General features: G+C 42.3%; 1 protein-coding gene across 2 annotated transcripts; it reads right to left on the minus strand.

Moving 5' to 3' along the window:
- Positions 1-5,041: 5,041 nt before the first annotated feature.
- LOC129235893 (prolyl 3-hydroxylase sudestada1) lies at positions 5,042-16,592 on the minus strand. Of its 2 annotated transcripts, XM_054869962.1 has the most exons (8): positions 16,426-16,592; positions 7,049-7,139; positions 6,841-6,980; positions 6,588-6,785; positions 6,324-6,518; positions 5,777-6,252; positions 5,565-5,706; positions 5,042-5,491 (listed from the first exon to the last, which is right to left on the minus strand). In XM_054869962.1, exons 1-8 carry the CDS (start codon positions 16,475-16,477, stop codon positions 5,169-5,171), a joined length of 1,617 nt encoding a protein of 538 aa, XP_054725937.1. In that variant the 5' UTR covers positions 16,478-16,592; the 3' UTR covers positions 5,042-5,168. The 2 variants fall into 2 exon arrangements, with proteins under 2 accessions (XP_054725937.1, XP_054725936.1); XM_054869961.1 differs by lacking the exons at positions 5,042-5,491; positions 5,565-5,706; positions 5,777-6,252; ... (2 more) ...; positions 6,841-6,980; positions 7,049-7,139 and adding an exon at positions 14,372-16,124.
- Between the last annotated feature and the right edge of the window lie 135 nt (positions 16,593-16,727).

A 16,727-nucleotide genomic window follows, 5' to 3' on the forward strand; every position in this document is an offset into this window, starting at 1 on the left:
ATAAAGCCGGGTTGTTCCGCTTATGTAGAACCGACTGTCGTGGGAACGTGAGAGAACCGAATGGTAGTTATGTAGGAAATTGACTTAGTTAGCTGCGGCGGCTACTATTTTACAGAGAAATTTGTTTGTGGTGTCATTCTTCTCCCTATAGGAAGCATATATCGCAGCATCAATGATGTCTATAGTAACCACATATGTACTGGCCTCATCATCGATTGTGGGTTGTGATTAACCCAAACAGCGCTGACAGCTCTTTTTTCTGCTTGATAAAGGATTTCTCCGTTGCTCTATTCGGATTTTTCAAGAGGTACTTTTTTACACGCCTACAACAAATTTGTTAAAACAGGGGTTGGATAAATTGAACTTAGAAGATTTTTATATATGTCTTGAGTCTAATGTTAAGCGCTTCGTTATATTGCCCATTGAACGTGAATGTATTGAGTTGTCACAGGTTAAAAGTTTCCTATGAAAATCTACTCATCAAAGTGCGCGAAATTATTTTGTACGCGAATTTTTTTCGGTTCTAGTTAACAACGTAAAACTAAGATCTGGTGTACGTGAATGCTGCTGTGTTCAAAATAATTTTTAAACGATTTATTTCTGCGTCGATCTTTTTATTTCGATTCAAATTGATCCGTAAATCGATTTTTCAAGCTGACCTTCGCAGCTAATTTATTTGGTAATTACTTGCTGGTAAGCCTCATTATGCTCAAATATTCAAAACTTAAAATTTGAAAACTTGAAGCGAGCCACTAAGCTTGAATCGTCTTCAATTCTTTATTATCTCAAAAACAATAAATTATAGTATTAATTTGATGAAAAATAACTGGAATAAAAATTACAGCGCTCATAGGCAAACAAAACACGATGTGATTTAACTTTTCTATAGACGTCTTGCCGCAGTAGCAAGTAGAAACAGCCAATATCAATCAAATTTAATGATAGCTCTGAGCTTTTAATGATACGTAAAGCAGCCGAAGTATGAGAAGTAAAGTCTTTAATCTTTGTAATTTAAAGACATATATATAAGTATGTTCATGTACCGCTGCTGTCTCTTACAATTGAAGTCACCATATAGTAGTAAATATATGTATGTATGTTCTTACACACATACATACACATACATATGCAACAAGTTTAAAAAGGCAGATTGGTCATACCAAGTCTGACAAGATTAACTAAGTTTTCTTCTATGCCCGACACAAATTTTTTGAGAAGTAAGGGTTCCATCCGAGTTCTATCATTCTCAAAAATTTGTATTTGCAATTAATTGAAGAATTACCCCTTGGGCGCTTTAAATATGTAAGTAAATTAGGTTTTTTTTTAACATAGGTATAGTCCAATTTTTTCTTGAAAAAATTTCAGTTCGACTAGAATCAATAACAGTAACCAACAGTGGTAACTTAAGTCAAACAAATGCTAATACAAGGTGAAGTCCAAAACAAACAAGACTGAGCTAAAATAGAAACGGCAGGAGCTTTGTTCTGATAACTTCTAGTTTATTTATTCAAAATAGTTCCCGCTGGCCTCGATACACTGTTTTGCGCGATCTAAAAGCTTTTCGAAAGAGTGTTTTAGGTCATTGACCGGAATGTCCTTCAGGATGTCGGTACAAGTGCTTCTTTCATGACCACATGCAATTTTCCGAATAGCTAGAAGCCTCAGGAAGCCACATCAGGGAATACGGTGAGTGATTGATGTTTAAAATGCGATTTCTAGTCAAAAAATCAGCCACAAGAGTGGATCGATGAGATGGAGCATCATCATGCAATAAGCGCCAGCTTCCTCCTTCGCGGTATTCAGGGCGAATTTGACGAATGCGATGCAACAAACGCTTCAAAACGCCTAGATGGAAACTTGCATAGACGCTTTGGCCCGTTAGGACGAACTCCTTGCGGACGATTCCATTGAAATCGAAAAAACAAATGAGCATCGACTTGATTTTTGACTTCTCCAAACACGATTTTTTGGGTGGTGGCCCGTCTGGGACCTTCCATGCGGCACTTTGCCGCTTAGTTTCAGGCTCTTGTTGGAAACACCCCGTTTCATCACCAGTTACAATGTTGTAAAGGAAGATCTCGTCTTTTCTCGCTTCTTTAAAATGAGGTCCTGCATTCCGAACAATTTTTGGTCCCCTGTTAAGTCGTCGTTTTATACACAATATTCACTATAAATTCATTGCACTTTTGGCCGAAATTTTAAAATTTGACCCGTAGAAGAAAAATCCGGCATCCTTCCGTAAAAAAACTCCAGCCTCCTTTACAAGTAGCTACTGTTTTCGGCAAAATTGACATGAGAGACATCCTCTTCCATAATTATAAGCGTTTGTTCGCGTTGAGTAACATTATTCGACTGTGCAATTGCAATGTTCGTGCAGTACCATTCGAGTCATTCCGGGACGTAGTGCCTGTACAATTACGTTTCGAACATCTCTCTTTCGCTGGCCTGACGCTATAAGCATATTTCCTAGTCATACTGCTCGATGACCACACTTAGCAGGGCAACGACCTAGGCAAGGCTTACAAATATTCGTACAAAAAAACCACATAAAGAGTGCAATATTTGGAGTTCGACTTCCTTTTTTGGCAGTGTGTTATTTTGACAGCTGTCACAGATCGACATATGAGAAGTAGAAAATCAGCATTTTCCTATCCTATCATGCCATGAATGCCGCTATGGAAAACCAGCAGCATTCCGAAAATATTTATAGAAGTTTCTTATGCTACTAACGAGCCACTGATGAATCACTCGGTAAGGACTGTAACATGCTACATATTGAATCAGGATAAGGAGTAACAAGAATTAGTTGTAGCGAAATACGCAAAACGAGCATTTTTTGTACAAGGTGGCACAAAATTAATCATCCAAGTTTTTTTTTTAACTTATTCCGCCGCCTTAGTAGAGAAGTTGAAAAGTGGCGTTTAAAAATGTTATTCCCCGGTAGTTTTCGCAAAGAGTCTTGCCGCCTTTTTTAAATATAGGAATTACTAGTCGCACTAGCCAAACTGTGGCAAAGATTCCGGTCGCCAAATATGCCGTATTTAGCGAAGTGTAACTTTAGTAACTCAACAGTAAGACCGTCTTCTCCGGGGTCCTTCTTACTTCTCATGCGTTTAAGTGCTATGCGCACTTCCAGCGTTCGACTATGCTGTTCTCCTCACTGAGAAGAACGCCGTTCTTATCCTTACACATATCAAATTGGGGTTGAAACCCTCGGAACCAGTTGGTGTTTTTGGTGTTGAAGTCTGTTACAATACTTTCTAGATGCTCTTCAAATACGTCTCGCTTCATTTTTCTAAATAATTTTGTACGTGAAACTCTTTGAATTTTGCCTTTGCAAGAATATAATCGCTCTTTTGTGTATGTTTTCATGCAGGAAAAAGCTGCTGCTTATAACCAGGTTCATGCTGAGGGCAAAATAACAAATTCTTTTGCCATTGTTTTAAAGTGAACTCATGCAGGGAAATTTCAGAAATACACGCGGAGGTTTGCCATTGCCTGCCGATGGGTGACCGCTATTAGAAAAAACTTTTTCTTCATTTTGATCTTTTACCGAAATTCGAACCTACGTTCCTTCTGAATTCCGAATGGTAGTCACACACCAACCCATTCGGTTTCGCGGACGCGAGTTTATTTTATGAAAATTGTATTTTATGAAGTTATCAGCGTGTTCTGAGAGAAGTTACATTGTTGTAATTTCCTCTAATTCTTAAATTGCACAGGCGTTCGTTTATGGATGTAAAACCCCAAACTTTTTACTAACTAAACACTTTTTTACGAACTAAAAACAGAATTTGAGTGATGAAAATCTTTATTTTGACCTTTACGGACTCCATTGCTTGATTGTTTGAAAACTGCACAAGTCTTAAACCACGAAAAAATAATAAAAAATAATCAGATAATATAATATTGGCTTGCGGAATAAGTTCATAGCGTTTTTATAATTTCTTTTATTTTATTATACAACGATGTGTTTCATTCGATAAAACTCTTTCTGCTCTACAAAACCATGTTAATTGTATTTTTTATTTAATTTTTCATTAGTTTTGAGGCTTTGCTTTTCATGGAGGTCAAAAAGTTGCCGAAGTAGCCCATGATATTTGTGACGTGTAGGGAGAGGGTGTCATAGGCGAATCTATAGCACGAAAATGGTTTGCAAAGTTCAAAAATGATTCACTTTTGAGGGAGAACGGTCACCAAACCAGTCGTGAATTGGCGGAAAAAATGAAGTGCGATCATAAAACGATTCTCAATCACCTTCATTCAAAGAGATTTACCGAAAAATTGGGAGCCTGGTACCTCACGAGCTCAACAAAAAAAAGCAAAGAAAGTGGCCTTCAAAGTGTTTCTCAGCATCTCGCCCGCCATCGAGCAACACGCGGTAATAAATAGCGCTTTTTGTACCGAATCGTCAAGGGAGATGAGAAATAGGCCTATATTGAAACAAAGAAAGGAGTGAGTAGTTCCAGGAGATACGCTAAAGCCAAGAGTCAAGCCGGATCTTGATCCAAAGAAAATCATATGTGTTTGGTGGGACTGGGAGGAAATGGTGCACTGGGAAATGCTCGAAAATAATGCCACAGTGAACAAGGAGCTCTACATTGCCCAGCTACACCGTGCCCAGCTACACCATACTCCTTCACGACAACGCCAGTCCCCATGTTGCACAAGTCGTCAAAGCCGCACTCCGAGAGCTCGAATGGGAGGTCCTTCAGCATCCGTCATACTCTCCGGACATTGCACCGACCGATTACCATCTTTTCGGCTCTCTGTCAAACCATATGAAGGGCGCTCCCTTCGATAACAAAGAGGTCCTTAAAAATCAAAGAAGTCTTCAACAACTTCTTTGACACCAGACCAGGCGATTTTTGTTGCAATGGCATAAACTAATTGGTCGAGAAGTGCGAAGAGGGTGCAAACAGCAATGGCGAATATATAATTTATTGTTTTTTGTTTAAATAGAAGTCTTCGGCAAAAACGCTACAAACTTATGCCCCAACCTAATGTTTCCAAACTCCCAAACTTTCCAACACTTCAAATGTTTTGTTTTCAACTTCAGTGTTATTACCAAAATTACTCAGTACACAAATTACTAATACTACTGAGAATTTATAGCTAAATTAAATACAATACAAAAACGTGCATATTAATAATAAATTACAGCTACATTAGGCAGATTTCTCCTTTTTGGCATTCCGCAATTTCTTCAGTACTTTTCGTATCATTGAGAATGATGTGATAACAGGCACCATTATAGGCAGGAATAAGGGAATGTATATGGCGTACTTTTGTTCATCAGGAAAGTATAGCTGCGCCAACAGGCTGGCATCGAAAAATGCATGCTCGGAAGCGATAAAAGCGCTCCTCGCAAAATCAGAGGCAGCCAAGAGATCGCCTTTAGCCAGCGCCTGCTTCGCCAAAAGCAAACTTTCATAGGCATGATTTATGGATTCGCCTACGTCATCATTGATGACAATATAACTAATATTATCTGCAAGCAAAAACAATGTATTAAACCAAAATGTAACTAATATAGCAATAATATGTATTTACAGCTCACTTACCCAACAACTTGATAAGGCTTTGCAGCGTGTTGCTCGACGTGGTGATGTGCATTACTGCGCTCCGGCGTATATAGGCCTCATATTCCCAACGACGTGGCGCAATCTGCTCTAAGGCAACAGTTTTGACGCCGTCAATATTGAACTGCAATTACACATAAGAATACATAGAAATAAATGATTTGTACAGAAATGGCGTATGCATTCTTTCGTACCTCCACATTTATATCTAAAAGCTTTTGCAGCTGATACAGCATGATTTGCATGACATCATTAGTGTTAACATAAAATTCGACGGGCTCTTGTGCAGTGTTATAAGTCAGACATGCTTCCACTGGTGGATTGGCGATGATGATGCCACCCCATTTTGGCGATATGAACGAATCCACTTTCTGCCTTGTCGCTTGCTTATTGTGACGATTGTAAATGTGCACAGGCGCTATGTCGCATGGTGTTATATATACTACTAAATTAATTGCTGGCTTAGCAGTTATCCCTACACCCAAATTTTTCTCAATCGAGGTTATAATATGTGGCAAATTTGCCTCGCCCAAAGCGTAATGCCGTCCGAGCTTTGTATTGTCTCGTACCTGCTTCAAGTCCGCCTCAAACGGCAATTGATATTTCCATTGGGTTGTAAGTGTGTAATTGGATATTTGCGATACTTCCTTCAGAAATGGCGCAATGTAGGCTGCAATACAAGAGGGGACAATTTGGTTAAAATTTACAATTTAAAATTTTCGAAAAAAAGATGAAGCATACTCTCCACAGCCATGCGTACATTCCATTTGGCATTCATTATGTCCGGCCGGGGATTTAATATCGAAATAACCACATCATATTCCGTCTGTGGCGCTTCGCTTTTGACCGCGTGTCGCGGATTCTCATTGAGTATCTGTTGTATGCGGTGTGTTTGTAGAATGAGCAGATTTATGACATTCTTAATACGGCTGGCAGCTGCATGGCAAATAAAATGATTATTCTGTAGGTTGGTATTATTTAAATTTCAGTATATGCAAAACTTACAAGTATCACTTCGCATAAGTGCTGAGCGGTCGGACGTTAGCAAAATTTCTTCTTGCAGCTTTTCCCACTCAATAAAAATAAAATCACCCGCACTTATTTGATTTTGCTTCAATAATAGATTTTCGAGTTGAGCAGGTGTCTTCGTATTTCGGGCCTTTTCGAATGGTAAAATTTGTACGAATTGTGGGTGCCATAAATCTGAAATTATGGAAACTTTAAGTGGATTTAATTTAATTTAAAACTAAAAACTGACCGTTCTTAGCATACGCTTCGGATAACTCCTTGACTAGCAGCTCCCCACGCGCTTTTTCAAACGTGAATATGGCAATCTTTGTCGAAATCTTCAAGGGTTCGTCACTTAAACTCATAATATCCAACAATGGCAAACTGACTCTATAGTAAAAATAAGAATTAGAATTTTAATATTTCAATTCAACTCATTGCCCAAGGTAGTTATTTACCTGTAGACTTCTGTTGTCTTCCACCACATCGGTACGCCAACAATAATGACCACAATCATAAAAGCCATTGAAGCGAAGAGGCGGTACTTGTCTACAAAAAAAATTCAAAACATTTTTAAAAATTAATATCTTGTTTAGAAACAAAACTTGCAGAATTAGAGATATGTAGCATTGAGATAAATTATTTCTTAGGGTGTAAAAAATAAAAAAATGAAATTAAGAAATATGGATTTATATATTTATTTAAAGAATTTAGACAGAGTGGAGCAGCACCTTTAAATATTATAAGGGTCTTTCCATATGGCCTTTCTGTTATAAAGGCCTTTCCAGGTAGTCACCAAAAAGAGGATTCTTCAGCAGATGCAAGCCACAGAAAGCGCAACCTTCTCTTTGTTGTTGTTATTGTTATTGCAGTTCTCTAGACAATGCCAGTGCGCTGCAGTCACCAACCGTCATCGTCTAACTCATCTATCGGTAGGCTCAGAAAACGTGCTGTTTTGTCAGGTTCGGTCTAGATGGAGAGGGGTGTTAAGTGTGTGAGTTTGAGAGGGCATGCGATTAGGTTGGTAGTTTCGTGCGCGGTACTTTCACATGCCGGACATACTATATATTGAGTATGATGAGGTCGATTCTGGATAGGTTGAAATTTAACCTACTACAACATCCAGAACGTAATTGAGCCAAAGTTATGCGGGTCTCACAAGGCAACTGAAGCTCTTCGTCTTCAACGGGTGGTGGTTGGACTTCGATAGCGGCATTCGCTGATCGAGAATTAAGGAAGGTGGTGAGAGTCTCCCTGTTCGATCCAGTAGTTGCAGTTGTTTTTGGTCCCGGATCTCGTCGGTGCAGTCGAAGAGATGCCTTCTGACTCGCCTTGGAAGTGGCTCGGACTCTAGCAAATGTGTGCATGGGTAATTTTTGGAAGGTATTTCACAGCAGACATCAGGAGGCATCTCATGGCTGTCCTGATAGCAGTATTTTGACAAGTATGATGTTCCCCCCACAGTCGATTCTTCGTAACCGGAACGACCCGGATTTATATCCGGTCAAGGGCTGTCACTTCAACAGCATTCCCCGTATATGTATGGGAAATGTTTATGCTGCTACCAAAACAACAATAACAACAACAACCAGATGGACGCAGCGTAATTTAGTGCCTACCGGCCAATCGCTTTAAATGCCGCCAGCAACATTTCTTTGTCCTTACCCTAAGTGATACCGGCGAACGATTTGAGGGCCTTGTTGCTGTTTTCAACCTTAGTGGCAATTGCGGTTATATGCGACAAGAAGGAGAGCAGACTGCCGAGGACGACACTCAAAATTTTGGGGTTGTTAACGGTCGGTATTGATGTGTTATCGGCTTTCTGCTTTAACTGCAGTTTGACCCCCTTCGTTCAGTAGGTAAACAGGACCGCCGTGATGAATGTATTGGGGGCAAGCTAAGGATTCCTCGCAGAGAATAAATGAGAAAGGTTGGCGAGATAAACGTCGGCAAAATAAGATACAAAAACAAAGCATTGAGAAACCGTTTAGAATTTTTTAAGTTAAATTAGGTCGACACTCACAGAGTTTTGAGAGGTGTTTTACGGTGAGGGCCACTTTTTCAGTGATGTTTAGATTAAATTTAAACGTAATTTAGTTTACAGGATTAAACTGAATTAGATATTAAATTGAGAAATTCTCCTTAGAAAGTAACATAACAATACAGTAAAAAAATGTTTTTAATGCTGACAGAGTGCTAATCTTTGACCTAATATACAAGTAAAACCCGAGTAGCGTTGACGCCTCTGTCTTGGCTGCTGTCATAAAGCTCTTCTATTCGCCACTTCTCTGCTCAGCTTGACGAAAAATTTGCATGTGAAGGCAACAACAAAGTTATCGACCAAGATTCGCCGCTGGCCAAGGCGAACTAACATTAAAAAAAAACCGTTACTTTATTTTTCGTGATTTTGACAAGTCTGATGTGTCGGTAAGAGTCCTTGAATGAGCAAAGAAAAGGAAGAGGATTAATTTGAGTGTAAAGAAGAACAGTAGGCGAAAGCAATGGAAACAACAAAAACACAACATTTCCACGACAGTCGGTTCTACGTTACCGAAACGACCCGGATTTATATCCGGCCAAGGACTGTCTCTTCAACAGCATTCACCGTATGTAAGTATGGGGAATGTTTATGCTGCTACTTTAGGCTCTTTTGTTTTGGTTGTTGTTGTTGTTGTAGCCTAAAGTACTCCATTCCCATGGCAGCCGGTTCTACGTTACCGGAATGACTCGGGTTTTTCCCGACCAAGGGCTGCCGCCCCAGTACACTAGCCCTGTCTAGTGTATCGTATATCACCTTACCCCTTACGTCACAGGAGCAAACCCTCGCAGCAAACCTGCTCCAAATACTTCTCCTCAGGGCTGGAGTCGAATCCAACCCTGGGCCAGAGGTATTCTACTGCTGCGTCTGCCATCAACGGCTCCACCCGAACTCCACCTCGGTTAGGTGCAATAAGTGCAACGGGTGGAGCCATCTTAAGACCTGCTCAGGCCTTAAGCCGCACAGGGAGTGGTCCACACGGTATATGGCCACGTGTTGCTCCCGCCAACAGGCGACTGATGCCTCCACGGCTACAACACCCCCTGATAGGCCGGCACTACCAACCGCCACCACAACCCACACCTCCACGGTGAGGAGCCTATCAGAGCAACACAACTCCCCTTCAACCCCTCCTATCCCTTCCTGCTCCAACCCCAGTGCGGGGACAAACCAGCAGCTCCTGGTCCCCCGTACAGTCTGTTCCGTGTGTCAGACCGTAATACCTCGGAATCTGGTATCAGTCCAATGCAATTCTTGCAGTGGCTGGTGCCATTTTGGGAGATGTTCCGGCCTGCGCACCACCCGTGAGTGGACAACTGCCTACGTTGCCCCCTGCTGCAGAGCTCTGCACCCACTACCCCCTCCGGAGGCGCGGCCGCCCACCACCATCAGGCCGCAACAACCACAGTGGATTGCACAGCAGGTCCAACGTAGTCAACCCCACGCGTCCCTCACCCCCCGGATTACACTGACCTCACCGAGAAGCTTCAAGCTTCTCCAGTTTAACTGCAACGGACTTACGAGTAAGGTCGACGAGATAGTCGACTTTATGAACCGGCACAGTATCAAGATAGCTGCGGTCCAAGAAACAAAGTTGCACGCTCGGTCATCTCTGATCACCAGGGATGGCTATAACGTGCACAGACACGATCGCGAGCGAGACAACGGTGGTGGCCTAGCGTTTATAGTCCACCACACTGTGCAGTATCGTCTTATCGATGAAGGAATCGACCCCAGGGACAGCACCTTAGAATGTCAAGGTATAGCTGTCCGGTCAGGCGATTCCGAGCTCGAAATTTTTAACATATACATACCCCCTGTCACCTGCTGCCCGGCAGGATATCACCCTGATATAGGTGCGCTCATCAGAGGTGAAAACCGATTGGTTGTAGGTGACTTTAATGCGCATCACGATCTTTGACATTCAAGCCTGCCAAATGATCGTAGGGGACAGCAATTGGCAGAGCAGATAGACGACTCGACATTCAGCACAGTGAACGACGACGCCCCCACCAGGGTAGTGGGCAATTGTAGCAGCTCGCCTGACCTAACAATAGCTAGCGCGGGTCTGATAAATAGCATAACGTGGCGACCTATGCTATCGCTTGCATCAGACCACTTGCCCATTATCGTCTCGATCGAGAGACCTGCCGATTTCGTTTCCGCGAATCACCGGTCCTATTTTAACTTTAAAAAAGCTAATTGGGCCGGCTTCACGGAATTCACCGAGGACACCTTCGCCGCTCTTCCCATCCCCACTGATGTGCGCGTCGGCGAACGCGCATTCCGCAAGGTGCTCACAGCTGCTGCGGCTCGCTTCATCCCAGCTGGATGTTATAAGGACATTCGTCCTCACTTCCCAGCAGAAGCAGCCAGTTTAGCAAACGAGCGTGACCACCTACGCCAGGCCGATCCCGGGGATCCCCGCATAAGGGATCTCAATTTGGAGATCCGGCAACTGGTAAATCAACACAAGCGGACTAAATGGGTTGAGCACCTGAAGTCTTGTAACCTCACCTCCGGAGTGGGTAAGCTCTGGTCCACCGTTAGGTCCCTGTCGAACCCGACGAAACACAACGACAAGGTGGCGATCACCTTCAACGGTTGTACTTCGTCGGACCCGAAGAGATGCGCGAGCTATTTTAGCCGGCTGTTTACACTGCATCCTCCGGGCGACAGAACCAAACGTCGTGTTACCAGAAGGCTGCACAAACTGACGAACGACAGTGCGCCACTTACCTTCTCCGGTGATGAGGTTCAGGGGGCCATCAACAAGTCGAAATCATCGAAAGCCATTGGCCCTGACGGACTTAACGCGCTGATGCTGAAGCATCTGGGACCCCTGGGAGTAGGATACCTCACAAGGGTCTTCAATTTGTCTCTGGCCACTCTCATCATCCCTGACAAGTGGAAAGCAGGGAGAGTGGTCCCACTATTGAAACCTGGGAAACCCGCCAACCTAGGGGAGTCTTATCGGCCGATAACTCTCCTTTCCCCAGTAGTGAAGACACTTGAAGCCCTCCTACTCCCACTCTTCACGACACACCTGGCCCCAGCCCCACATCAGCACGGATTCCGACGAGTGCACAGCACCACCACAGCACTCACCGCCATAAACGCCCAGATAAATCGCGGGCTTAACCAAAACCGCCCCTGCGAGAGGACTGTCCTAGTAGCGTTGGACCTAAAGAAGGCTTTCGATACAGTCAGCCATTCCACGCTACTAGATGATATTTATCAGTCGACACTCCCGCCAGGGCTGAAGAGGTGGTCCGCGAACTACCTGAGCGGTCGGCACTCGTCAGTGATTTTTCGAGATCAAATGTCAAAGCAGAGGAAGATTAAGCAAGGCGTACCGCAGGGTGGTGTCCTTTCACCCTTGCTTTTTAACTTCTACATCTCGAAGCTCCCCCAACCACCAGCGGGAGTTTCCCTGATCTCATACGCTGACGATTGCACGATAATGGCGTCGGGCAATGACATCGATGGCCTGTGTTCCAAAGTGAACAACTACCTCACCGACCTTTCTCGCTTTTCACTGCGAGGAACCTCCAACTTTCCCCCACCAAGTCCACGGCGACCCTCTTCACCACCTGGACAAAGGAGGTCAAGCTGTCCCTTAAGGTAAAAGTCGACGACACACCAATTCCGACTGTGAATAACCCCAAAATTTTGGGTGTAACCTTTGACAGCTTGCTCTCCTTCTCTGCGCATACAACCGCAATTGCCACTAAAGTCCAAAATCGCAACAAGGTCCTCAAATCGCTGGCCGGCAGCACTTGGGGCAAGGACAAAGAACTGTTGCTTTCGACATTTAAGGCAATTGGCCGGCTGCGCTATGTCTGGTCGCCTGGTACTAGTGATTCGCAGTGGATAAAGCTTCAGACATGTCAGAATACCGCCATTCGGACAGCGACCGGGTGCCTCCTGATGTCACCCATACAACACCTGCACAACGAGGCACAAATGCTCCCAGTAGCGGAGCACAACAAATTGCTCAGCAAGCAGTTCCTGCTGGGGTGTTATCGTAGATTTCACCCCTGCAGACACCTGCTTGATCCTGAGCCGCCTCCCAGGCACGTCAGGAGACACCTCCTCGACTACGCTGACGAACTCCAGGACAAAACTGACCGAGACCTACTGGACAGGACAGTATTCAGACAGTCAATAAACGACATTCACCGGGAGACCGTCACCACCTTTATGAACTCCCGTCCCGTGAATGCCGTAATCGGAGTCCAACCACCACCCATTGCAGATGAAGAGCTCCAGCTTCCCCGTGAGACTCGTGTAACATTGGCACAATTACGTTCTGGATATTGTAGCAGGTTAAACTCCTACCTATCCAGAATCGACCCCGACATACCAAACACATGTCCGGCATGTGAAGGTACCCCGCACGACACTAACCACCTCTTCACATGCCCCCTAAATCAGACTCATCTAACCCCCCTCTCCCTCTGGACCCAACCTGTCGAAACAGCATGTTTCCTGGGCCTACCCCTAGATGAGCTAGACGAAGACGACAGATGATATACCTGCACTGACAGGGCTAACTATGCTGTTAAAAACAACAACAACAACAGCCTAAAGTACTCAATTCGCCTTGGTTATACCTCATAAAACTGGTACAACTCACTATTTTACAAACAAAAGTAATTTTAGGCAGCTCTATTCCAGCGCTGCCAAGCATGTCTATTTATACCAGTTGCTTCATCAATTCGCCACTTACTAACGCTTAGCGAATAGAAGACAGCGCAAGCTCAGTAAGGTCGTCGTACATAACTCCAGTTCTCCGACTATCCTCTGTTTTACGGTTTCTTGCGGAGGGAGGCCATCAGCACGGAGTTGGCAAAGATTTCAACGTGCCAATGGAACAGCCGACATTTAGCTATGTACTAAAAGACGTATTGGTGTCACTACAAACACGATTGTGTCCTCAGTCGGTAAATCTCGTCATGAGTGACAATGAAAAACGGCAAACCAAAATGGAATTTTATCAAAAATATGGATTTTCTGGTACTAAAAAAGCAATTCCTCTACTACAACCGGAAGGGCTACTACAGGATTAATGCATGATTTCTCCTTTATTAGCTCCAACAAAGTGGCATGCTGCTATCGTATTGTTACAACTTTACACCTGTTGATATCGCATAAAAGTACATATACTTGAAAAATTTCTTTTTATTTATAATTAAGTTAATATGGGACTCACATTTTAGAGCTTTTTTATTGGTTTCCTTTTAAATCCTCCTCGTTCTAATTTTTGTCCGTTAGTCTAACGTCGTCGTAAAAAAATGGTACGAAATTCTAAGATTTGACGTTACGAGTGTATTCGGTGAATGCTACTCTACGAATTTCAAATGTACGTTTGGAGCTATTCGAATCGTATGATTACAACAGTCTACGACGGATTCTATGATAGGGCTGATTATAAGAAATAAATTATTAAACGGCGATAGCAAAATCTACCGAGCCTCAGACACTTTTCTTGAGACTAATTTAAGCGCTTCGTACATGCGTCGAAAACCTCACCCTATTTGCTCTATGAGATTCAAGAAAAAATAGTGAAAATCGGGTTAAAACAAAGCAAGTCGTGTAAAAAAGAGTTTTTTTCTTTTTAACTTGTGATAAATCAAATTCGTGTAAAAAGAGAATTAGGTATACGCATATATTTATATCTGAAACAACAAAATCTATTTTATTATATCAAGTTTTTCTTAAATAAAAACAATTATAGAAATAAAACAAAAATTACTGTACTTTATATTTCAATACAATTTTACTTGTAGAGTCTTATTTGAATTGAATGAACAAACAATACCATTATGGTTAACTAAAATAAAACGATGCTCATCGCACGGACAACTCATTTGCTTTTATTTGTGCGCTACCTTTTAACAAGTTTAAGTTTGTTACTCTACCCTATTCTTTGTAACTGCACGAAATCACGTATACAGGCCCTCTTTCCAGCGGTGTATTCCGTGACACATATTTTGTAAATTTTGTTGTACCTTCACACCGGTACACAATATTCAGTGCATTGTCTACTGGCGTAATTGTTAAAAGTACAGAATCATCATCCTCACAGCTACTGTCTGTATTATCGTCATCTGAATCTTCATGACGACTCGTCTGAAGTTGTTCATCCCCTTCCGGCGACAAATAGGTAAAAACAGCAGCACCTTCGCTAGCGTTTAAATAATATATTAAGTCCAGTGTATTCTCTTCACATATGGCACCATCGCCCAGCACAGTGTAGTTGCCGTGCGACCAGCGTTGTACTTGCAGATTGTACGTTGGATTAGTGGCATTTGGGCCAGCCAAGTCAAGATCCGTATAGTCACGCAATAAACTAAAAGTTTCCGCACTTGAAAACAGTGCAATTAGACGAGATATGGTTTTGCTGGCGGTTGCTATGTCGAGTATTTCATAATTATGTGCATTCGCTGGTCCCTCTAGGCGCCATTTCAGTGAATCGTCATTCAATAATTGCTCCAAAGCCTGCTCGAAAATTTCACGCCTTAAAAACTCATATAAACAAATTTCCGAATTGTCTTCGATGCGTTTTTGAATACTTTTTTTAGTTTGCGGTTTTAAATACACCTCATTCAAAAATTCATCCACAGATATTTCAAGTTTATTTGCTGGTGAGGTGAATTCGAGTTTAGAAAATGGGCGCATAATATCAGCTATCAAGTCATCATTCGATGCACCGTGAAACCAACCGTTTATGGTTAGACGTGGATAATCGAAAGACGTCACTTCACCCACTTGATGAAATGAGCGTGAGCCAACTTTGAAAAAGGCAAATTGGTTATTTTTAGGCGATATCTTGCGCTTTACTGGGTATAGAGGAAAACACCGTTCATTACTATTGAATAGTTCTAGGCAACCTCCCTGATCTTCATTCCACTGTTCCGCGTTTTCCCATGGAGATAAGTAGTAAATAAATGCGATCTGTCTATCTTTCAGCAAATCGTCATGTACCAGCAGATAGTCACCGCAAGTATACATAGAACAGGACGCAGACACATAATCTAATTTCAAACCGGTTAACGTTTCCAGCCATGGTCTCACAGTGCGACGTAGCATTTGTAGGAAGCTAGTAAGTAATTTACATTCGGCCATGTTGGACAAGTCGGTACTTTGATAAAATTCATATAAATCCATTTGCTTTCTCGACCAATGAACCTTTTCAACCATTTCATCTACAAGTTGTCGGCAGGTGGTCTTGTTTTGTAGCAAATCGGGCAGCAGGCACACTTGAAAGGGATCCGTATACACCTTTACTGCTGTAACCGCATCCTGGAAGTCTTGTTTCTCCTGTGCACTCCACTGTGTTTTTAGTTGTTCTGTAAATGTTGGTGTGGTATACGCATGATTTAATGTTAAGTCTAAGGCAATCTTTGCATCCGTGTTGAGCCTTGCCACTTTGCACCGAGGTTCGTCGTCTGTAGATCCACGTCTATAATCGCCATTGTTGATGTCAGCAACTGAAAGAACAATACAATGAATTTTATTGTATTAACCAGTAAAATGTACAGATCATACCTTATCAAGTACTATTTTAATACAAAAATACTTCTATTTTCAAATGACTTTATGTTGTTGCTTATTACATCTCCATAATAAGAGAACTGAAACACTTGAAACTGAGGTACCGCGAGAAATATTTTGTTTTGATTCACAAATATTCCCAAAACATTTTCCGGCAAATATAAGATTTGCATTTCGAGCGTCAATCTTACAATGCACATGGGCAGAGTCAGAATAAAACAATGCACTTCAGCTTACCTTCACCGTCAGCAATGTCTTCACTTGAGTTTCTAGCCTTTGACTTCTCCATTTTTCGTTTTTGGATAATACACCTCTTTTTAAAAACTTTATACCAAATAAAGCTGATTTTCTTTTATTTAAAGCGTGAAAAAATATTTTTTCACACCTGACGGCAAACGCCGTATGTCTAACTTTACTAGGGTTGCATTCGATAGCTTTTTGGAGTTGCCACAGTATAGGAGTTAGTGTTGTGTTTTCCAATACATTAGAGGGGAGATTTTTCGCAAGGTTTTTTTTTATTAAATATATACGTAGTTGGT

The sequence above is a fragment of the Anastrepha obliqua genome, chromosome 1, assembly GCF_027943255.1.
Source record: "Anastrepha obliqua isolate idAnaObli1 chromosome 1, idAnaObli1_1.0, whole genome shotgun sequence".
Lineage (NCBI taxonomy): Eukaryota > Metazoa > Arthropoda > Insecta > Diptera > Tephritidae > Anastrepha > Anastrepha obliqua.